Below are 25,000 nucleotides of genomic sequence, written 5' to 3'. Positions count from 1 at the left end.
ATAATATAATAATAATAATTTTAAAATTTAAATATATGTACATTTACATAACTGTGGATTTGTTTCTCCAGTACATAATAATAATTAATAATATAATAATAATAATAATAATAAGTGGATGGGAATACATGAGATAATAATTAATAAAACAGTGATTTGTTTTTCTTCCAAATTAAACTAATAATAAAATAATAATAATAATAATTAATTTAATAATAATTAATTAATAATTAAATAATAATAATAATAATAAGAGACTCTGGGAAAACATATGGAGCAATCCGGTATCACACAACAAACATGCAACATGGCTCCAGGAAGTCAAGGAAGAAGAAACAGGGAGAATAAAACAAAGATTCACAGAGATCACGACAGACACAGTCAGACACCAACTAAAGAAAATGCCAAACTGGAAAGCCCAGGTCCCGATGAAGTCCATGGATACTGGCTCAAAAACTTCAAGGCCCTACACCCACGAATAGCAGAACAACTCCAGCATTGTATCTCAAATCACCAAGCACCCAAATGGATGACCACAGGAAGAACATTCTTAGTACAAAAAGACAAGAGTAAGGGAAATATAGCCAGTAACTACAGGCCTATCACCTGCCTACCAATAATGTGGAAGTTACTAACAGGTATCATCAGTGAAAGGCTATACAACTACCTAGAGGAGACAAACACCATCCCCCACCAACAGAAAGGCTGCAGAAGGAAGTGTAGGGGCACAAAAGACCAGCTCCTGATAGACAAAATGGTAATGAAGAACAGTAGGAGAAGGAAAACCAACCTAAGCATGGCATGGATAGACTATAAGAAAGCCTTCGACATGATACCACACACATGGCTAATAGAATGCCTGAAAATATATGGGGCAGAGGAAAATACCATCAGCTTCCTCAAAAATACAATGCGCAACTGGAATACAATACTTACAAGCTCTGGAATAAGACTAGCAGAGGTTAATATCAGGAGAGGGATCTTCCAGGGCGACTCACTGTCCCCACTACTCTTCGTAGTAGCCATGATTCCCATGACAAAAGTACTACAGAAGATGGATGCCGGGTACCAACTCAAGAAAAGAGGCAACAGAATCAACCATCTGATGTTCATGGACGACATCAAGCTGTATGGTAAGAGCATCAAGGAAATAGATACCCTAATCCAGACTGTAAGGATTGTATCTGGGGACATCAGGATGGAGTTTGGAATAGAAAAATGCGCCTTAGTCAACATACAAAAAGGCAAAGTAACGAGAACTGAAGGGATAAAGCTACCAGATTGGAGCAACATCAAACACATAGATGAGACAGGATACAAATACCTGGGAATAATGGAAGGAGGAGATATAAAACACCAAGAGATGAAGGTCATTGAAGGACACGATCAGGAAAGAAAATATGCACAGACTCAAGGCGATACTCAAGTCAAAACTCAACGCCGGAAATATGATAAAAGCCAAAAACACATGGGCACTGCCAGTAATCAGATACAGCGCAGGAATAGTCGAATGGACGAAGGCAGAACTCCGCAGCATAGATCAGAAAACCAGGAAACATATGACAATACACAAAGCACTACACCCAAGAGCAAATACGGACAGACTATACATAACACGAAAGGAAGGAGGGAGAGGACTACTAAGTATAGAGGACTGCGTCAACATCGAAAACAGAGCACTGGGGCAATATCTGAAAACCAGTGAAGACGAGTGGCTAAAGAGTGCATGGGAAGAAGGACTAATAAAAGCAGACGAAGACCCAGAAATATACAGAGACAGGAGAAAGACAGAAAGAACAGAGGACTGGCACAACAAACCAATGCACGGACAATACATGAGACAGACTAAAGAACTTAGCCAGCGATGACAATTGGCAATGGCTACAGAGGGGAGAGCTAAAGAAGGAAACTGAAGGAATGATAACAGCGGCACAAGATCAGGCCCTAAGAACCAGATATGTTCAAAGTACGATAGACGGAAATAACATCTCTCCCATATGTAGGAAGTGCAATACGAAAAGTGAAACCATAAACCACATAGCAAGTGAATGCCCGGCACTTGCACAGAACCAGTACAAAAAGAGGCATGATTCAGTAGCAAAAGCCCTCCACTGGAGCCTGTGCAAGAAACATCAGCTACCTTGCAGTAATAAGTGGTACGAGCACCAACCTGAAGGAGTGATAGAAAACGATCAGGCAAAGATCCTCTGGGACTATGGTATCAGAACGGATAGGGTGATACGTGCAAACAGACCAGACGTGACGTTGATTGACAAGGTCAAGAAGAAAGTATCACTCATTGATGTCGCAATACCATGGGACACCAGAGTTGAAGAGAAAGAGAGGGAAAAATTGGATAAGTATCAAGATCTGAAAATAGAAATAAGAAGGATATGGGATATGCCAATGGAAATCGTACCCATAATCATAGGAGCACTAGGCACGATCCCAAGATCCCTGAAAAGGAATCTAGAAAAACTAGAGGCTGAAGTAGCTCCAGGACTCATGCAGTAGAGTGTGATCCTAGAAACGGCACACATAGTAAGAAGAGTGATGGACTCCTAAGGAGGCAGGATGCAACCCGGAACCCCACACTATAAATACCACCCAGTCGAATTGGAGGACTGTGATAGAGCAAAAAAAAAAAATAATAATAATAATAACCATAATAATAGTAATAGTAATTGAGCTCTGCATAACCCCTCAACATTTGTGTCGTTAACCCTAGTACATTTTCCCTTCGTCCTTTCCTTAGATATTACCCTTTTCTTAAAATTCTTTGACAGAAGTTCCCCACAACGACATTTAGATATGAAGGCTTCCAACACATTCAATCTGTAAAAGCACGACGTGAACTAAAACGCCAAAAATATTTTCGTTACTGAATTTAACATTTATAGCTTCCCTCTGAGTCCTTCTTTTCTAAAAAAACTAGTTCCTTTCATCTTTGCTTCAACGAAGTATTAATCAGGTATACCTCAAACCTCTCCTCTTCCAAAATCACAGCGGTCCAACTGCTCCTCAGTCTAATATGGACAAACAAATGGTCGTAAGGGCTTGTTTTTTTTTTTTAAAAGTACTTTCTCTTTCAAATAAATCAGTGAATAGCGATCTTTAAAAAAACATGTTTTGTAACAACTGCGTCTCTCTACTTTCATGGACTTATATGCTTCCATACCAGATAGGTACACTTTCTCCTTCAGTGTCACCCAGCACAACCAAACATCGTACTTCTCAAAACCTTTCGAGGGCAGAGATTTATTCTCATCAAAACACCACTATGACACGAAACATCCGCACAAATATAATAAAGGAAATCCTGTACTTTGTAGTTATCTTTCTTTGATATAATTCATGATCAACACAAAATAAGCTTCCATTGTCAAAAACCGGATGCTTAACCGTTGTGTAGGATTCATGTGCTCATAACAAATTCCGTCCAGCAACGTAATGCATTTCCCTAAGACCAGTTTCTCATTTGGTAGCCCGAGTTCGCTCCCCGCTTATGTCAATGCGGAACGAGATGAATTTATTTCTGGTGATTAGAAATTCATTTCTCTATATAATGTGGTTCGGATCCCACAATGATATGTAAGAATCGTTGCTGAGTGGTTCCTAGCCAAGTAAAAAAAATCTAATTCTTCGGGCCAGCTCTCGGAGAGCTGTTAATCAGCTCAGTGGTCTGGTTAAACTAAGGTGAGACCTCCTTCCGACCAAATTTCAAACAATGGTGGTTAGTAGAAATATGGGAAAAATAACTAAATGATTACGAAAGAAAAACCGGCTGTGAGATAAGTAAGACTTATGCACTATAATCGTCTACCGTCAGAGTCAAAACTGTTCTCAATTTATAACGTTCAGCTCTACACGATAATTAATTATTCCTTATCAAGGCGAGCTGTCTTCCAATTTGAACTGAAGTGGGTCGATGGTGCTTGGCTAACGAGGATGGTACTACACTATTTTTGTACGTTCACGAAGCAAAATTAGACCTGTCGTGGGCCTCAACTCGGTACCAGAAAACTATATTCCAGTCTATCTCGCTTATCAAAAGAAAAACATGCATAAAAGCAAAGTGTGTTCATGCTCATTTCAAAGTCTCATAAATGTTTGCCATTCGCTAATTGAGCCAAAAAACAAACAAAAAAATCTGTAAACACAACAATTACTAAATCACAATATTTGCAGTGCTTATCACACAAGCAAACACAATCAACGATAAACTTAAGATGCAATAAGTAAAAAATGCGAAGAAGTTTCTTCGGCGCAATCGAAGTTTCTGTACAGCGTATAAAGTCTATCTTTAGGTGTACTCGGTCCAATATTGTATGAGCCGCGGCCCATAAAACTATCACCACGGTCCGGTGGTGGCCTGTCCTATATCGTTACTAGACGCACAATCATAGCTAACTTTAACCTTTAAAAAAATAAGACTACTGATGCCAGAGGGTTGCGATTTGGTATGCTTGGTGATTGGAGGGTGGATGATCAACATACCAATTTGTAACCCTCTAGCCTCAGTGGTTTTTAAGATCTGAGGGTGGACAGAAAAAGTGCGGACGGACAGACAAAGTCATCTCAACAGTTTCTTTTTACAGAAAACTAATAAAAAGCAACAGGAAAGAGTTTAGACTAACCATCATCTGTTCGTTAAAATAAAATGACAAACTTGTTGATATCTGTCCCTTTTCTGTCTACCTTGGATAACTGTATGCACACGTTACTCTCTAGGCTATAAGGCTATATGCAGGTCCGTACCGACGGGACGGGGGAGGGGGGGATCGAACGAACCTCCCCCCCTAATTTTTGGAAGTCTATATTTTCTGTGGCTATCCTTTTCATTGAACTGGTAATAAACGATAAATGTTTTTTTGTTTGTTTAGTCAAAGTATATAAAATAACAACAAAAAGTAATATGCATGTTACCGTTAACATAATAAATGAATCAATCAATAAAACTGAAGAAATATTCTTGAATTTCAGTGCAAACATTGTCAGTAAAATTCTGTTAACCAAAGTCAGTCCTTTGAATAACATCTAATCGGGTAGAATGGCATAGACCGCATACCCATTTTTTCTTCTTAATATAATTAAAATAACATTTTCAAGTATTTCATCTTGTATATACCTATATATGCAATGCCATTTATAGAAGAAAAGGTCCAGTTTTGGGAAAAACGACCCCCCCCCATAAAAAAAACTCTAGGTACGGGCCTGATATGTATGATCAACAAAATCAGAAAGTCCGTTTTCCGGGTACTAATAACGAACAACAAAATACAATTATCTGTTCTTTTTATTCAAATAATTTCTATGAGTTGTCTGAGTTATGTACTAGTCGGGTGGGTGACTGAACTGTAATGGCATGGAATATAGAATTGAGGCCAAACGCCAAGCACTGGGATCTATGAGGTCATTCAGCGCTAAGAGGAAAATTGAGAGTCAGAGGTTTCAAAGGTGTAACTGCTAGAAGAGGGTGGAAAGTAAGAAGGATGAAAGGATGTGAATGAGGTACAGTAAAAGGAATGAAAGGGGTTTCGGTTAAAGGCAGACGGGAAGCTGCAAACAACCTTAAGTAACGCCTACAGTGCACCGCGTGAGATGCACTGTAATCGTGACGAATAAAAATATATGGTCAGAAATCACAAACGCATCAACGTCTGCAAACGTTCGTCACTCTCACACCTTTATTTTGAGGTCATTAAGTTGTTGTCAATCATTTTAAGGACGGATTTTTGTGTATGTATAGTATATAGGGACTATCTAGTTTTTCAAGCTGTTCATCAATGTCCCATAAATAAACGTATGCATCTAAGTACATTATTGTCATTAACTGGTTTTCTTTTTGATATTAATATGTGTGAACATACTACTATTTACATTTCGTTCACGTAAATAACACACAATATATATATATATATATATATATATATATATATATATTATATATATATATATATAGAGAGAGAGAGAATGTGTCCGTGTGTGCGAGCACGCGATTGTGTGAGTTTGTACTTGATGTTATCCTCGTGGGCACCATGTACGTACCCTCGCCACTTCTTCCGGGCATTGCCTTATGAGGCTTCGGCGGCTTCCTTATTTGCCTCGGTCGAGACCCTGCCATCAGGGAGAAGGAACAACAAAGTGCTATTCTTCATACCGCATTTTCAATGTAAAATACATAGCGCAGCGCTGGCTGTTTTACGCTGACGGACATTATATGAGGCTCTGACGTTTTTCGTTACAGACAAATTACGAGTAGAAAGTAATAAAACGCGCGCGTTTTATATATATATATATATATATATATATATATATATATATATATATATATATATATATATATATTCACAAATATTAAAGTACAAATATCGCATATATACCAATTAGTGGCTTAACAAGTCAGTAGTCCGAATCCCACTGGTGATGAAGCACTTATCAGTTACATTCCCTAGGATGTGTTATTCTTGAGGTAAAATGAACTGGATATTAAACGACCTTTGTAGCCTATTATTTGTAAACAAAAACAGTGACTTAGTGTATGTGACAAAACCCTCTCATATATATATATATATATATATATATATATATATTTATATTTTATATATATATATGATATATATATATATTACACACAATATATCTATATAATATATATATATATATATATATATATATATAGATATATATATATGTATATATATACATTCTATATATATATATATATTATATATATATATATATATATATTATATATATATGACTAGTAAAAATGTTCTGTTAAAAAGAAAAATAGAAATTCCATCCAATAAAAAGGAGCCCATAAAAACACCAAAATATAGAAAGTAGGTACTATATTTCAGAGGGTGCTGTCTCTCTCTTCAGAAATAAAGTACTTTATTTCTATATATTGGCGTTTGTATGGGCTCCCTCCTTTTATTACTTTTATTAGTATATATATACATATATATATATATATATACTATATATATATATATATATATATATATATATATATACATTATATATTATATAATGTGATATATATATATATATATATATATATATATATACATATATATATATATATATATATATATATATATATATATATATATATATATATATATATATGTATGTATTGGATTTCAAGTTCAGGCTTAAAAGCCATGCACAGGGGGAATAAAGCCCTCATCGTTTGTCGTTTAAAGTCTTTTAAAATTCAGAATATGAATCTGAGTTTCCCTCTTCGAGCTAATGGGACCTGGCATTAGGGGGCTTGTGGCAAAATTGGTTGTTGCCTTCCGACATTATTTCTTTGCATCCCGGCTAACTTTGCCCGGAAGATGCCAAAATCTTTTCTCGGTATTTTCAATTTAGTTATCTAAGATCGGCTCCCCAAGATTTGCTGTGGATTTCTCGCTACTGATTTTCTTCATGACATTAGACGTTCCCAGGGGATATCGTTAACACTGGATGGCAATGAAGAGATAGTCTTCGAAAAATCTCGTCCCCTGATTGATAGCTGAACAAAATAATCAGTGAGCACGCACACACACACATGCACATTATATATATATATATATATATATATATATATATATATATATATATATATGAACTTTTATCACAACACCTTGATTCATATATTCATATACGTACATGCATCAAGCTACAAATGATCCAATTCGCTGTACCTCGGAATTAATATATTTTCGTATATGTTAACCGAGGGGGAATTTTTTAGGTGATAATAATTATTTCGGCCTCTCGTGGGTTCGAACCAGCGCCCAGCGGAGAGAAGAGAAATCAGGACTTCAGTGATTTTATCGACTCGACAACAAGTGATCAAACGTTCGACTTTGTTAACATGGCAAAGTTCGATAGTTATCTGTAATGTCGGAATCGGTGCTTGCATTTATTTATTAGATGTGCCCCTATCTCAAAGAATAGTGTTCCAAGCGAATTTCGAGCCTTCATTGCATATCAGTCATATCATCAACCCATTTAAAAGTGAATTTAGTCACCAAATAACACCTGTGTGACATTTACAAATTCATTTCAATACTTGGTTTCAATCCAGCCGTAACACCTGATGCCATTTAAACATACGAATAAATTGGAAATAACATCTGGGTGTCATTTGCTTGTGATTTCAGATTACCAGACTGACCACCAGCCATAATGTCTAGATGTCATTTATGAAGCTTATTCATCCCCTTTAATAACATGCACGTAACGCTATCCAGTGACACCTTATACTGACTTATACTGCCTACTTGGAAGGAAGCTTTCTCAATCACTACCTAGTAGGATAAGCAACTATGAATCCAATTTAATTTTAGGTTTTCTAGTGACAGGAATAAATTACAATAAATTCATACATTCCATATCTTTTCTTCTTATTCATTTTGCAGATCATGCAAAATGAAAGGCATTAGTCTATCTCCAGTCATGAGAGCTATTTAAAATCTTTTCAAATGGCAGCCACGTAATTACGGGAAATTTAAGCGGGTGTTGAAGACCTAACATACCTAGGATACAAGAAGGCCGATTAAGAAAACTTCACATTACGACAGAGCAGCCATGAATGGAAGTGACCACCTACCAACCCTCATCTTTTCCGCCTTTGGCTCTTTATGAATCACCTTGATATGCACCTCTCTGGCCAGAGCCAAAAGCAAAATCGCCCAGACAAAGCTATTGACCACCAGCCTCAGCCCAACTGCAACCAATTCTTCTTCTTCTTCTTCTTCTTCTCCTCCGGGCCCGCCTCCTGTTCTTCCTCCCTCCCTCCCTCATTCTCTTCCTTGTCCAAACTCGTGATCTGTACTTCAGATGTCAGTAGAGCCACTTGAAGGAGCCGAGATTCACTCACAGCCAACAGCAAACTTAGCCCGCTCGAGTGGTTGCTATGCTGTGTTGAACCTGCAGTAAAAGGACAGCGCCCAAGAAGGATCGACCACCTCAGGGCACCCACACACACACACACACATACACACACACAAACAAGCACAACAACAACAACAACAACATCAACAACCCTGCACGTCCTGGACAGTCTAGCGTCCGCTCTTACGCGAGGTAGATATCCGTATTCTGCTCTGCCGCTTACGGACTTTTCTTACGTAGTATTATATCTTACGAAGGCCTCACGCGTCTTCAGACTTTTTCTTTACATTCACCAAGACACACACGTGTAGATATATATCATATGTGTGTGTGCACAGACATGTGTGCGTATTTACAAAATCTCTCTCTCTCTCTCTCTCTCTCTCTCGTATCCTTCTCCTCTCTCTCTCTCTCTCTCTCTCTCCTAAAAGTAGACATTAAAAATAGAAATCTACTTAGTTGTGCTTTCAATGAATAGTGAAAAAAGTTACACAATCGTTGTTTCATGCAAGTACAAACACGCACACACAAACGCAAAAAGGAGGAGAAATTCCCTAAGAAGTGGTCACACTCATTTTTCCCCTCCCTGAGCACCCGACACAGAAATGACAGACTGAATGATTCTAAACCACAAAATGATGTCACAACAATATTATGGTCGTAGACACCTGATGTAAGGAAGTTTTGCTGCTCTAAAAAATTCTCACATAATAATAGTAATACAATCATTATATGATTAAAAATGCTCCCCAGATTTAAAAATAATAGTATAACTTCACAATATGAATAAAACAATTTAAAAATGCGCCGAAGTTTCCTAGGCGCAAGCAAGTTTTCTGTACAGCGTATAATCAAGTCCACCGAAAACAGATCTCAGCCGGCAGTGGTAGCCTGAGCTGTTGCGTTGCAAGAAGCACGATCTTGGCTAACTTTAACCTTGCATTTAATAAAAACTACTGATGCTAGATGGCTGCAATTTGGTATATTTGATGATTTGAGGGTGGATGATCAACATATCAATTTGCAGCCCTCTAGTCTCAGTAGTTTTAAATATCTGAGGGCGGATACAAAAAGTGCAGACAGACAGACAAAGCCATCTTAGATGTTTCTTTTGCAGAAAATAAAAAATAAGACGGAAAAAGAAAAGACATCATCCGACAAAGAATAGCAGCTTCTCCAAGAAAGTAGGATGTCCCAAAGAAACTGAAAGGAGCATCCTCTTCCAGATCCGTAGATACTAGGTAGGACATCTCGTCATCCAGGCATCCTTCCAGTCCCCAAGAGAGACGAAGACTACATGGCAGAATTATAACACATTATCTTTTTACCTCTGAATTACAAATGATTTTGCCAGATTTCGCGATTCAAATATTATTATTATATTTTTTATCATTATCATTCATTTATTTTTTTGGTTTATCACAGTCCTCCAATTCGACTGGGTGTATTTATATACTGTGGGGTTCCGGGATGCATCCTGCCTCCTTAGGAGTCCATCACTTTTCTTACTATGTGCGCTGTCTCCAGGAGCACACTTTTCTGCATGAGTCCTGGAGCTACTTCAGCCTCTAGTTTTTCCAGATTCCTTTTCAGAGATCTTGGTTATTATTATTATTATTATTATTATTATTATTATTATTATTATTATTATTATTATTATTATTATTATTATTATTATGTTGTAAAACAATTCCACAGTTATGTATATGTACATATATTGAAAGATGAATCTGTACAGGTTTATCTTTAAATTTATGTACATATACATAACTGTGGATTTGTTTCTCCATCTCAAGTTTCATGCTACTAAGAGTATTATTATTATTATTATTATTATTATTATTATTATTATTATACAGAAGATGGAACCTATTCACATGGAACAAGCCCACAGGGGCCATTGACTTGAAATTCAAGCTTCTAGAGAATATGGTGTTCGTTGAGAAGACGCAAGAGGTGGTAAAGGGAAATACATAAAGAAGAGATACCACTTATGAAATAAGAAAAATAAATTAATAAATAGATAAATCTCTCCGAGATTTGTTAGTCAGTAGTGTTTTCAGTGTTGAGAACCCACCAAAATTTATGAATGGTATCCAGTGCCAAAAAGAGTATTACGGATCTCTCTATCTGCCTACATACATACATACATAGATTCATACACACATAGATACATATATACAAACAGTCATACATACAGATGTATATTCACAGACATTATAATACAACTATATTTGTGTATATATATATTGTATTATAATGACTGTGAATATACAAGTGTAAGAATGTGCATTCATAGGAATAATACAAATTATTATATATATATATATATATATATATATATATATATATATATATATATAATGTGTGTGTACGTGTGCGTGAGTGTATTCATTTGCATAGTTAATTGTCCAAGAATAAAATTATAAATTTATTAAATTTTCTTGGTATGAAAAGGAAACTGCTCATAACAACAAGCATCTAATCCTTAACGTTGGTTAGTATTGTACCAATATAATCATCAGATTTAATATGAAGAAGGGAAAAAATTTTCCTCAGAATATCAAGGCACCTTTAAAGGTGGCTGGCTGAAATCATGGACCCGAAAACTAAAATGAGAAATTCCAGTCCGACAGAGCCTTTCCCCCCTCCCCCCCCTCCCTCTTCCCCCAACCCCCCACTCGACCGCGCCCCAAATAAAAGGACTTCAGATCTTAAATCATGATTTGAGTTGTGGGACTCCTGCAATGTTTAGCCAAGTAAGAACATCGCCATCAAGGTACGAAGGGTTCGCAGATAAAATGAGGAATAAAATTCCGATAGAGCCACTCAAGAAATGAGCTCACTGAGACCAAATCGAATTCTCAAGAGGCGAAGGTGACTGAAGGTCCCAGTTGGAGATTCAAAGGCACAAAAAGGAAACAAGGAAGGCATCTTACGGGCCTCTCATAAAGTCAGCTTAATCTAAAACACAACAGGAAAGGATCATGTCATGATTAGCGAACCCACTATTTTTCAAGACGGTATTATACCACTTTGATTTATATATCTATATATACATATGTTTATATGTATGCCTATATATAAAATGTATATAGATATATAAATCAAAGTCTTATAATACTGTCTTGAAAAATATTCGTTTCGCTAATCTTGACACGATCCCAAGGAAATACCAAGTAAGGTAGAAAATTCTGATAGCAAACCATTTTAATGGACAGGAAGGTAGTCAGTTTCAAGAAGAACTTTATTAATTATCGGTTACTGAAAAGGATGCGATGGAATTTCAATAAAAGAGATCAAGAGACAAAGGAGAGATTGCACTCAAAGTGTAAGAGGAACCCAGATGAATGATAACAGGGCAGCTAAAGAGGTTAATGGACCATGAAAGGGAGACATCAATTTCTATCGAAAAATGGTGAAGGGAAAATGAGGTCATTCCACACAGAAAAAAAAAAAATACGAGATGAAGGAATGGTGACAATTCCAATAATATATTCCAGGTCAAGGTTTTCGCACTACAGTAATTGCATGAATTTCCCAGGAATTGAATTGGGTGAAAAACTGAGAAGCAGAGTAATGAAAAACAGTTATGTTTCAAAACAGGCAAAGGTCACTTAACGAAGATTCAAAATGCCTCCGGTCACAGTTCTAAAATAGTATGCAATAAGCCAAGAAGCACCATTAAAAGGACGCAACTGAATACATACATACATGCATACATACACACAACCATATACATATATATATGTTACGTATATATATATATATATTAATATATATATTATATATATATATTATACATAGGTACAAATAGGAAAGGGTGGTGTTTGCTCCAAAAAATTTCTCAAATTTGATTGGTGTAAATTTTGCTAAGTTAACAATATTTAAGCGAATTTAGGCTCAAATAAGAACGCTGTAGTTCCGTCAGGTTTATCAAAAAAGGAAAAACTAAGAAACCATCGTGAAAGGCTTTCTTTATCTCAATTAACGTTATCAGTTCAGCCTTTGATCATCATCGGAGCGAAGTTCATACAGACCTTTTGTTTGAAAACAGCTGCCTCCTTTGAATGGAATTTCTCGGCTTATTGCTTACTCTTGTACAGCTGTGACGGGAAGAGGTTCAATTCTATTGTTTCCGGTTTAATGTTCGTTAAGTAACCTTTCCCTATTAGGACATATCACTGCTCTTTATTACTATACTTCTCAGTTTTCACCACAGTTCACACACACACACACACACACACACACAACACACACACATATATATATATATATATTATATATAATATATATATATATATATATGTATGTAATGATGTATGTATGTGTGTGTGTATGTATGTATATTTATAGGGTGTGTGTGTGTGAACTGTGGTGAAAACTGAGAAGTATAGTGATATATATATATATATATATATATAATATATATATATATATAGATATATATATATATATATGTGTGTGTGGGAGCGCGCACGCGAGCATAACTATTATCCAAAAATTTGGAACGTGATGAATACATAGATAAAGGCAAAATCCACGAGGGAAAGTGAAACAATGGAGTACCGCTGCAAGGACTTTCGACTCTCGTCCTTCACTAAGCATTAAAGGACGAGAATCAAAAGAACTTGCAGCGGTGCTCCATTGTTTCATTTTCCTTCGTGGATTTTGCCTATATATATATATATATATATATATATATATATATATATATATATATATATATATAATACATATATATATATATATATATATATATATATATATACATATATATATACATATATATATATATGTATATGTACATACATACATATGTATATATATTCATATACTTGTTTTGCTACGAATTATAAAGAAAAATGAATGATCTCAACAGCATTTAAGATTGTATACATACTTACTAAATCAATGAAAAAGAATTTCATTCACGTACAGTACATCTCAGATACTTGAAATCGATAAGCTTATGTATCAATATCTCAGAGGTTCTTAATCTGGGGGGCGAGCCCCCTAGGGGGGCGTCAGCAATTTCCAGGGGAGGCGCGAGCCCTAGGGAAAAATGAAAAAACAATTCTCTGATTATATTCGTTATTCTTTTACCAGGAGTGAGATTCTAATATTCAGAAGTTTATGAAAAAAAAACGTAAAAGTATCGCCTTATAACGTTACTTTCCTAAAGTCTACTACTCTAGTTAGGCTCGAAACCCATTCTCTTTCTCTTTTATTTACCTTTAAATCCTGGAGGGAATTTTACTCATAGATGAAAGAGGGGCGTGAGAGAAAGGATCAGCTCTTAGAGGGGGCGTGGTCATAAAAACGTTAAGAACCGCTGCAAAACCTTTAGTATTTTCATCTTTTATTGTAAATTTGAATAGCCTTATTGCTATATTTAATGCTTTTATCTTTATTTATATTATCATTCATAATTTTATTCGGTTACTGGATGGAGGAAAGGTTGAAATGAACACGGATTAGATAGCCCATTGCAATAAAGAGAAATAAATTGAATATTCAATTTCGGCCAAAGGCCAAGCAATGGGACCTATGAGGTCATTCAACGCTGATACGGAAATTGACAGTAAAAGACTTGCGAGGTGTAACAGGAGGAAAACCACGCAGTTGCACTGTGAACCAATTGTTAGGAGAGGGTTGAAAGTAAGACGGAAGAAACAGAATTTGAGAGGAGATTACAGTAAAAGGAACGAAAAGGGTCGTAGCTATGGGGGAAGAAGGCACGCTTCAAAGAACCTCAAGTAATGCCCTACAGTGTACTGCATGAGGTGCACCGACGGATACAAATAGCAGATGCTGTGTTTGAATATTTTAGGCATTGGGACAAACGTTCTAACATTCTTGAACTTCGCCGAATAAGACACTTGCTCCGGGATAAATTCTGTGATGCAATGTCTCCTCCCAGCGTTCAACAGACACGTTTCAGACCTCCTCAGTACTGTAACTGTATTTATGATGAGTGGGGGATAGGCTGTGTGGGGGGCTCGGTTGCAACCGATTTAAACCCCTGTGGGGTCCCCCGGAAGGAAGTTAAGGTTTGGAAGGGGAATTAAGGGGTTGAAAGGAAGGTATTAGAGAGATAAAGAATGGGACAGACCCATTTGTCTTTCAGTGTATAGTTTGATGCTTGTAGTTTCTTGTTTTTTTTGCTTGGCTTGACTCGAGTTGAACTGTTTTGATATTTAGAGGCATGGCAAGGATTCTCAAAAACTGTCGGCTCTGTAGTACTGAACACGGGTAGTGTATAGCGACTGGCTGTAAGACAAGATTCCCAATATTTCCCTGGACTATTTGTGGATGTAATTGACATGAAATCCGAGGCTTTGAAATGTTCAACAAATTCTGGATATTATATGTTTTGGCTCGCATCGTGAATGGTTAAGTTAAGTATATCTTAGTTTAACCAGACCACTGAGTAGCTGATTAACAGCTCTCCAAGGGCTGGCCCGAAGGATTAGATATTTTTACGTGGCTAGGAACCAACTGGTCACCTAGCAACGGGACCTACAGTTTATTGTGGGATCCGAACCACACTATATCGAGAAATGGATTTCTATCACCAGAAATAAATACCTCTGATTCCGCGTTGGCAGAGCCGGGAATCGAACTTCGTACCACCGGATTGGGAGCCGAGCTCGAAAACCACTCGTCCAGCGTGGAACTCTTTCTATTTCTTGTAAAAAAATTACAATAAGACTAACACAAGTCCTTAACGCAAAGATTTTTTTTGTTATCATAGATGACTTCCATATATCAAAAATAATTCTGGCTTAGTCGAGGCGTTACTGATTTGAATAGCTGGTCTGTAGGCTGTCATTGGTCAATGAGTGCACTCAAATTTCCAGCAGTGTGTTGGATCTGGTGTAAACTGATGTTTCAGCTATAGTTAATTGGAGTGAATGTAGAATTTCGGCCAGAGGCCAAGCACTGGAACCAATGAGGTCATTCAGCGCTGAAACGGAAATTGACTGTAAAAGGTTTGAAAGGCGGAATAGGAGGAAAACCTCCAGTTGCACTATGAATCAATTGTTAGGAGAGGGTGGAAAGTAAGATGGAAGAAAGGGAATATTAACGGTGGCACAGTAAAAGGAACGACAGGGGTTGAAGCTACGAGCCGAAGGTACGCCCCAAAGAACCTTAAATAATGCTTACAGTGCACCGCGTGAGGTACATTGATGGCACTATCCCCCTACAGGGCAGCTATAGTTAAAAGTGAGGTCTGTGGATTTACTGACACCTCTGACCATTGCGTCATACTGATGGACATCTCGGTAAATCAGTATATATCACTTGTATTCAATGTGAACAGTTTCTGGGTTAAAATCTTGCGCCAACTTGAATCAAGCATAATGAGAGTGTAGATATAAAAGTGCCTGATTTTTATTCCCTCACCCAGTCAAAATAAATCAAAATTTTTATCCTTAGGAAACATTATGTCAATCCATGCGAGCCACCGAACCTCACTTTGACGTAATTATGACTTAGACCATCGCTGGAGAAATCCTGAATGGTCATTCTCCGTCAACTTCAATGGAGAACTTCCTCTATGAGTCTATAACTTTTGGTGCATCGCTTCAAAAATGAGCGTTTGCTACTGGTTTTATAGCACGTCAGCATTTATATTCTGCTCAGATGCCGAGACGTCACACTACGTAGTGTCTTTGATTCCTTGTACTGCGAATCTGTAGAACTCCTTCAATGGCTGTTGTCGATGTTGACTGCTCGTAAGTGCACGAGAGGCTACAATGCCACTTTCAAGTGCCAAGTACCATTACCTCAACTTGTGTTGCTTAGTTTAACAACCGCTTAAGCATGTAAATATTTTTGCTGATTTGCTAAGCTTTACTGACTTGTTTAGCGTTTTTTATTACAATTCTACTTCTTGCTTCGTTCATCTCCCCTTCGACAAATGTTCATTCTCTTTTGTAGCTGTTTACTAGCAAGTTAGCCTAATGAGTGTTTTGGCTAGTTTCACATGAATGTCAGCTCATGTTGTATATAATGATAATAAAAAAACCTATAATAGACAAAAGGCTGTGGTAGAATCAATTTAAGATAAAATAAAAAATGTATGAACAGAAGATCATGACCAGAGGTAAGTAGATATATATATATAATATTATATAATATATAATATATATTATATATATATATATATAGATATTATATATCATTAAGTATATATATATGACCAGTTTTTTCTATATATATGTCTTTTGCAATGAGCCTTCTCCTAGATCTATTGTTAACCGTAAATTTCCATCATGAGCTTTTCTTTTGAACAAGATAATGTTGATAAGTTTATTGGTATCATAAATGTAACAAAATAAGAAAATTGCAATTCTGATCAAACTGCAAGGGTGTAGGCCAAAGGTTGCCACATTCACGCAAATATCTCTGAGCACAATTTAGAATCATAAATAGACGGAGATGAACGCATTTCCACACAGATATGTAATGTATATATACGTATGTATATATACAAATAAGAACAGCCCTCAAGAGTCCGCCCTCAACAAAAGTCAGCTTCAATGCAGATATAAGGATAGGGGCGAACCCACATGCGCCTATGTGTATGTGGTATTCACGTACGTGGGTGTACATGAGACACGTGTATGTATACACGTAAATGGGTGTACATGAGGCCTATGTATATATATGCACGTACATGGGTGTACACGAGACCATTTGTATATGTGCACATACATGGATGTACATTAGACCCATGTTATGTATACACGTACATGGGTGTACATAAGACCCATGTGTATGTATGCACGTACATGGGTGTACACGAGACCCATTTGTATATATGCACGTACATGGATGTACATTAGACCCATGTTATGTATACACGTACATGGGTGTACATAAGACCCATGTGTATGTATGCACGTACATGGTGTACACGAGACCCATTTGTATGTATGCACGTACATGGTGTACAAGAGACCCATGTGTATGCATGCACGTACATGGGTGTATATGAGACTCATGTGTATGTATGCACGTGCATGGGTGTACATGAGAATCATGTGTATGTGTGCACGTACATGGGTGTACATGAGCAGGAGAAAAGGATTCCAACGAAAAGAAGCCTCTGGAACAAACAACAAGAAGAGCGAGACGATCAGAGAAGCGACACAAAAACATCTTTCGCTGTAACACAACACAGTAGTTAATTATGGCAGGATATTTTACATGGCTGCTGACGCTGTGCTCACAAGGTATCCATCCCCGTTTCAACAACAGTTTCTCTTTAATCGGATTCATGAGCTTTACAATGCCAGTCTCAGGGCCAGATGTGGCATCATGTTTATGCATAAAAGTGTTCCTCGGGCATGAAAAAGCGGACAGACAGACAGACAGACAGATGCGTCTGAAGAAACGATGACACGAAGACGAGAACAAAGAGTAAAAAGTCAGAAGTACATGAAAATTATCCTGTTATGAATGACAAAAGATATGAGAGGACTCCGATCATGACGACTCGCTAGATCGTTTTGCAAAATAGTTTAGGGATTGGAACAGAAACAAACAAACAAACAAAAAAAGCAGTGTACAGATGGACACAACTCAATAACCTACAAAACGCTACTGTCGCACTCCTGTGATGTACCACCATAATGCAATGCTTCTGCTTTGGCTTCTCAACTAGATCGGCCTTCGGACGACGCTTAAAGATGACTTTCCACGGCTTTCTAGTCAGAGAGTCGTCTTTATGACCTCCAGGTCCTGACGACCATCTCGCTCGAGAGAGGCCTCTGTTCTGGCACACGAGGAGAGAAAATAGACGCGATGAGCATATCACTTCGACTACGCAAGAATTGTTATGACCTGCGACGCTGCAGGTTCGGGACGTGGCACTCCTCTTCTGAAGGCTGTTTGTGTTCTGTCGTCACCCAGTTTCTTCAATTAGAACACAAGGGGGAGGAATTATGGAAGGAGGGCTCGTGGCCCACCTTTTTATATGGTTCATTGAAGAGACTGACGTTTATTTCAAGCCGTCTCCTGCGGGACTCGACCAAGATGATAACGGTTGAATGCTGGACCACCTCAGGCGCGCACACTCCGCAGAGGCGGACTTTGTTTACTTCGGGCACAGAATTAATATACGAGGCTAGCCAAATGAAAATAGCACAGAGGTTTCAACAGCCTAGTGACGCTAGCAGATATACTAAGGTGCAATTTCCCGCCGTTTTCTATATTATTATTATTATTATTATTATTATTATTATTATTATTATTATTATTATTCTGTTGAATAAAATGGCAGAATTTAGCGAATTAATTCTGCCATTTTATTCAACAGAATTTGTTTAAAAGATTGTCTTCTTCCAAAATATTATTATTATTATTATTATTAATTTTATTATTATTATTATTATTATTATTAAAAGTAGTTTAAGCAGAACACTAAGCTGACTTTCAGCTCTCATAGGGCTGGCCCCAAAGGGACGAGGGGTCAACATTTTAACTAGTGTAACATAAGAGAAAGTCGAGATGGCAAGTCCTAACCCCTAAGGACGTTACGTACTGTCCTGAAGCTTGAAATCAAGTACCTTCGCTCCGCATAATTATCGTTAATGGGACATTGCTCCGGGTTGGACGACGGCAAGTCTAAACATGGAGATAATTGTACGTAGATTTTTCTTAATAAGCATAAAACATACCAGAATATAATATATGTATGCATTCATGCATACGTACGTACACATACGTACGTTTTATAAAACGTACGTCTATGTATATATATGTGTGTAAGTATGCATGAATGCATAAATATTGTTTCACAAACAAGAAACGTATTCGCAAGTAGTGACTATATAACATCTCTCTCTCTCTCTCTCTCTCCACCCACCTGTCTTTCTATAAGTGAAAAAGGATTTTGTCTTCTTGAAATAGAGGTTATCTTATAATAATAATAATAATAATAATAATAATAATAATAATAATAATAATAATAATAATAATAATAATAATAATATGCCAGCGATTGGCAAAAAGCGAAGAGGACCAAACAAATACTACTTACCACCTGAAAGTGTTTGTTCAGTTTCGCTTCTCCTTAAAATGGTGGCCTTGGCGTGTCTATGGTTTAAATGACCTCCCTAATTAGAGAATGGACCATCCAACTACCGACCTAATTACAGTCCAGTTATCTATCTGATTATCTTTACTTCCTCCATCTTTCGTTAACCTCTTTTTTTTTTCTCTCTCTCACTGCCTTCATGGAACGTATTCCCCGTAAGGTGTTAGCGCCGCCAGTGCATCTCACGCGCGGTGCACTGTAGGCATTACTTAAGAATCTTTGCAGCGTCCCCTCGGCCCCTAGCCACAACCCCTTTCATTCCTTTTACTGTAACTCCATTCATATTCTCTTTCTTCCACCTTACTTTCCACCCTCTTCTAACAATTGTTTCATAGCGCAACTGCTTTGATGTTTTCCTCCTGTTACGCCTTTGTAACCTTTCTCTCAATTTTCCTTTCAGCGCTGAATGACATCATAGGTCGCAGCGCTTGGCCTTCGAACTAAATTGCATATTCTATGCTATGCGAACGTGTCATCATAAAAGGAGATTGAATGCTACAAAATGACACATCCAACTCATTATCATTTCGTACCACCCTTGATGGGAACATGCTGAGGACGTGATGTGGCGTCTGTAGATGATGCGTGCGCGCTTATGTATAAACAATACGTGGTCATCAGTACCAAGACGCCTAGAAGAGAGGTCACTGATGCAGTCATATATCAAACTCGACCCAGTTTCGAGCAAACGCGTCCTGCATAACGACAAGTAACGCCTGCAACTCATACGTATAACTAGAAGCAGTACGCTTTATCAAGTGGTTCAGGATAGGAGGTCCTCCCCTCCTCTCCTCCGTCCCCTCATTCTCCTTCTTCTTCCTTTTCTTCTTTAGTTTCTAGTGATTCACCTGGCCATGCCAACCACTCGAACGAGAGAGCGGGAAGGTCCGGCTCGCATCTGCGCTTCTCCAGGAATGCTCAAACCGCCATTCTACAGTCGTTCTAGATCGCCTGAGACAGGCAATTTTGCATGTGAAATAAATGCCTGCGTTGGTGGTTATGAATTAGAGATAGAGTAGTTTTATATTATATGTATGCATGGATGCTTGTGAGAGACGAAAATGCATGATCAATTCTCGCTACGATCAAAATTAATATGCTTCTAAAGTCTTGAATTCTACTTCCTTAATGCTTCCTGTAGTGTAAGCCAGTGGAAAGTACTATTTAATCCAATTTGGAGAGAGAGAGAGAGAGAGAGAGAGAGAGAGAGAGAGAGAGAGAGGACGGAGGACTGAGGAGAGAAGGAGAAGGAGGAGGAGAGAGAGAGAGAGTTTTTCCATGCGACGGATAAAAATCAAAATTCTACGTATCTTAAAAAGTCGTCCAATGTAAGAAGGCTAAAAGTAGTAGAATGATTCGTGATTGAAAAAAAGGACCAAATCAAGATGTTACGACAGAGAACCCGTTGAAGGGCATCAGTGCCGAGGCATTCACATATCAACCGCATCATTATCAGTTCCACCCGTTTTGCAGTGGATCAGATCCATTATGTCCGCATGCAGCTGAAAGAATAGACCTTCTTCACTTTATATTCTTTCCTGGTTACCTGCCAATGACACTCGTCGTTGACACGTAATACGCCAAGAAGATGATCCCTTAACATCCACGTGTACTCACAGCCCTTATAAGGCTGCATTCAAGAATTAGCCTCCATTGCTGGACCACGATAAAGCAGCCTCTATGAACGCATTCCACCACCAGGCTTCCTGATGCTCGAAACTGCATCAAACCCCACTTATCTCTGCTATCGTCTCCCAACATACAGCCTTCGTTTCTTCTCATACAGCTAAATGACAGTTATCAGCTATGCATAATCATGACAGCAATAATACCCTGCACTTAGTTCAGAACAGTAGCAAATGAAAATTACAGTGAGAGTGGCGCTATAGGGAGGGAGAATCAGTTTCAGAACAAAGAAGCTGTAGACGTTCTTTTACAGACCGTGAGGTAAAATGACCATCAACTGCAATTCACTGACGTCTCTGCAGGCTGTGTTTCAAGTTGAAGAATTCCCAAGTAGTCTCCAAACATTCATTGACGAGCTAATTGTTCTCAAGTTGACTACTTGTGAACTGATGAACAGCCTTACCTGAGCCATACTCAAAACATGAATGCAGCAGTTTGAGGTATTTAGCAATTATACCGCAGTCTCTCAGATTTGCATCCCAGATGAAAGCCATCTCAAGGGGGAATACAATCCAGTTGGCATTTGATTAATAACACCGACGATTATTCTTGTCATTGCAAGAGAGCCACTGAATCTCCCTGTCACATTAAAGGTACTCTTACAGTGTAGCATTTATTTCCGCCTGCAATCAATTGGACGAGCTACCCGGAAGTAGGTAGTACCACAAGACGCCCTCGAAAAACCACCATCCAGTCAATGGCCTGAACTGATGCATTGGGAATGAACAGCAAGGACATCAGCGGCGGCGCCCTGCTAATACAATCTCCAGATAAGCATAATGAAAGATCGGGCGACGTCTGTTATGCATTTATACAATGGCGGCCTTCGTCAAGGCACGCGCCTCTGCAGGTCTCCGCTGAGAGGGAGACTCCGAAATGAATCGTCCTTCTTCCGTCTGACACACCATCAACCACCTTCAGCTCATTTAAATACCTAATACCAACGCGGACTGTTTTAACCTTCATTAAAGTATCAAAGCACAGCAACTCCTCTGCATAATTTCATTTTGATAAGAAATACTCTTTCTCTGATGTACGGCATAATGTGCATAAAGACACAAACACACACACACACACACACACACCAGCAAGGACAAATGTTTTGGCTAAGATGTCACCGCAGGGTATCCGGATACAGTGTTCACAGAATGCTGTCTGTTTTAAGGTAATGATTTGTGCAGATTTGTGATGGTTTGTCTATGAAATCATCACAACAGAAGTTATAAATGTTTCTAGGAACGCAACATCCAAATGCTAAGAAAGAAAAATGTTTAAAAATCATTATGGTGATAAATTATTTATATGTCACGGTAAAATATTTTCAGGCAGATATTAACAGGTGTAAATACAATTAAAATGTATCTAATTAGCGAATATGTGAGACTTGCAAAAACGTAGCGATCCAGATATTTAGTGTGCCAGTAAGTGCAAAAGAAACAAACTGATACGAGTATTATGCCGAAGACACTTTGGGCTTTGAAGATAATCAGCGAGGAAAACTCCGAACAGGATATGACAGACTGATTGGTTTATGAAACTGGCATTATATCGCAGTATATAAATATATATTTATTTATTTATTTATGTGTATAACATTTTAAATCAGAAGAAGCGATGGTTCTTCCGGAAAAGATAAGGGACGACGACAAATGAGAAAGCAATACCTGGATATTCGAACCTCGCAAGGAGCATCATCACACTTCGTGAGCAAAGGACGAGGGAATGAGTGAGAGGAGGAGGAGGAGAAAGAAAGAAGGCCGCAATCCGAAAGAGAAGAAGAGAGAGAGAGAGAGAGAGAGAGAGAAGGGGAGCGGGGGCCCTTTTGAAGGGCCAGCCACCCTGGGGGCAGATGGTTAGTTGGAGAACCTCACTGTTATCTCGAGAGATGCCCGGATGTTGCCAGCATCTCTCTCCCCTTCCCCTCTCTTAATTCTCTCTCCCTACCTTCCTCGGCCCTCCCTCATCCTCTCTCATTCTTTCTCCCTGCCCTCCCCTCCCTTCCTCCCCCACTTCCCTTCTCTTTCATTTGTTTTTTTTTTTTTACCAGCAGTAGAGAGTCGCACTCCTGTAGAAAATTACTACTATTTTCATTTAATTTCTAAATTTTCCTGAGGTCTCAAAGGGGATGTTACAGAACAGTCAAAACTGGATAAGTTGTTACGATAGCAACTTCAGTGACTGATTGATTGATTGATTGTCTGATATATGTATATTGGCGTGGAAACGACCCTGGTCCTCGACGCCGGAAGTGGACATTCTGGCATTCAAAAACATTTTTCATGGAACTCTCACTCTAGGTTCATCAGTTTGTAAAAAGATTGAGTTTAATAATAATAATAATAATAATAATAATAATAATAATAATAATAATAATAATAATAATAATAATAATAATAATAATAACATTGGACAACTACTGACCAATATTGACGTGCAGTAAAAAGAGGATTATATGAGAAATTGAGAAAGCTCCGCATTAAATCAATTGGCACAACTCGGCCATCCTTTTTGTCAGGACATGCTTGAAAGAGGGTCTTCTTCCTCATAATAATAATAATAATAATAATAATAATAACATACGAAAATCAACGAATCACAGCACTGTCAAGGAGACGAATAAGCGAAAAGAAAACGTTGAGAATCTTATTGCAATGACGGAAAAACGACCAAATCTCGTGACTTTCAATCCGACGGCCTCGTCCGTCCCAATGTGCAACAATCGAAAACGGATGAGAGAAAGAACGTCCCACTCTGGTCCTGTTTAGAATGCCACGAGCGCGCACAGCGAACGAACACACACACACACACACACATTCCACAGCACGGGATTTCGTCCCTTTTGTTTATATAACGAGATTACTATACATGGGCAGCAACAGGAAGATTTGATGGTTATGGCATTCATTTACGGTCATGAGGTCAATAGCCACCACAATAAGTGTTTGGACGATGATAACATTCATTGGATGTGATGGTCTCCACCCCCAACCCCACCCCTCTCTCTCTCTCTCTCTCTCTCTCTCTCTCTCTCTCTCTCTCTCTCGTGAAAAACTTTTGGCAAGAAAGATTTCTTCAATGATGTAAGACTCTTCAATGAGATTAAAACTAGATAGTACCAAGAACAGAAAATTATGAAAATAGAAATAATGCAAATGACTGCGAATGCCAAGTGATAAAGATTATGAGGATTACACTTTCTTTCTCTCTACTCGCAGATTCTGGAATTCTCTCATTGATTACATGGTATTTCCCATAATCCCTCGTCTCCTGAGGGGCGTTTTGTCACCTATTTCGGTCTGTGTCCCCGCTCTT

The 25,000-nt window shown here is 38.0% G+C and overlaps 1 protein-coding gene across 10 annotated transcripts in view; it reads right to left on the bottom strand.

Annotated features, from left to right (window-relative positions):
- The window catches only part of LOC135209028 (septin-2-like), a 205,222-nt gene that overhangs the window by 104,235 nt on the left and 75,987 nt on the right, over positions 1-25,000 (bottom strand). For 2 of the 10 annotated variants that reach the window (XM_064241571.1, XM_064241573.1), the window contains exon 1: positions 13,800-13,918. The exons of the other annotated variants lie outside the window; for them this stretch is intronic. In XM_064241571.1, coding sequence (XP_064097641.1) covers positions 13,800-13,823 — 24 coding nt within the window. In that variant the 5' untranslated portion in view covers positions 13,824-13,918. Of the gene's footprint in view, positions 1-13,799; positions 13,919-25,000 lie in introns of those variants that run through there. 10 annotated transcript variants of the gene reach the window in all.

The sequence above is a fragment of the Macrobrachium nipponense genome, chromosome 37 (genome assembly GCF_015104395.2).
Source record: "Macrobrachium nipponense isolate FS-2020 chromosome 37, ASM1510439v2, whole genome shotgun sequence".
Taxonomy (NCBI): Eukaryota; Metazoa; Arthropoda; class Malacostraca; order Decapoda; family Palaemonidae; genus Macrobrachium; species Macrobrachium nipponense.
The sequence above is the reverse complement of the archived record's forward strand: the minus strand, read 5'-3'. Positions and strand labels throughout refer to the sequence as shown.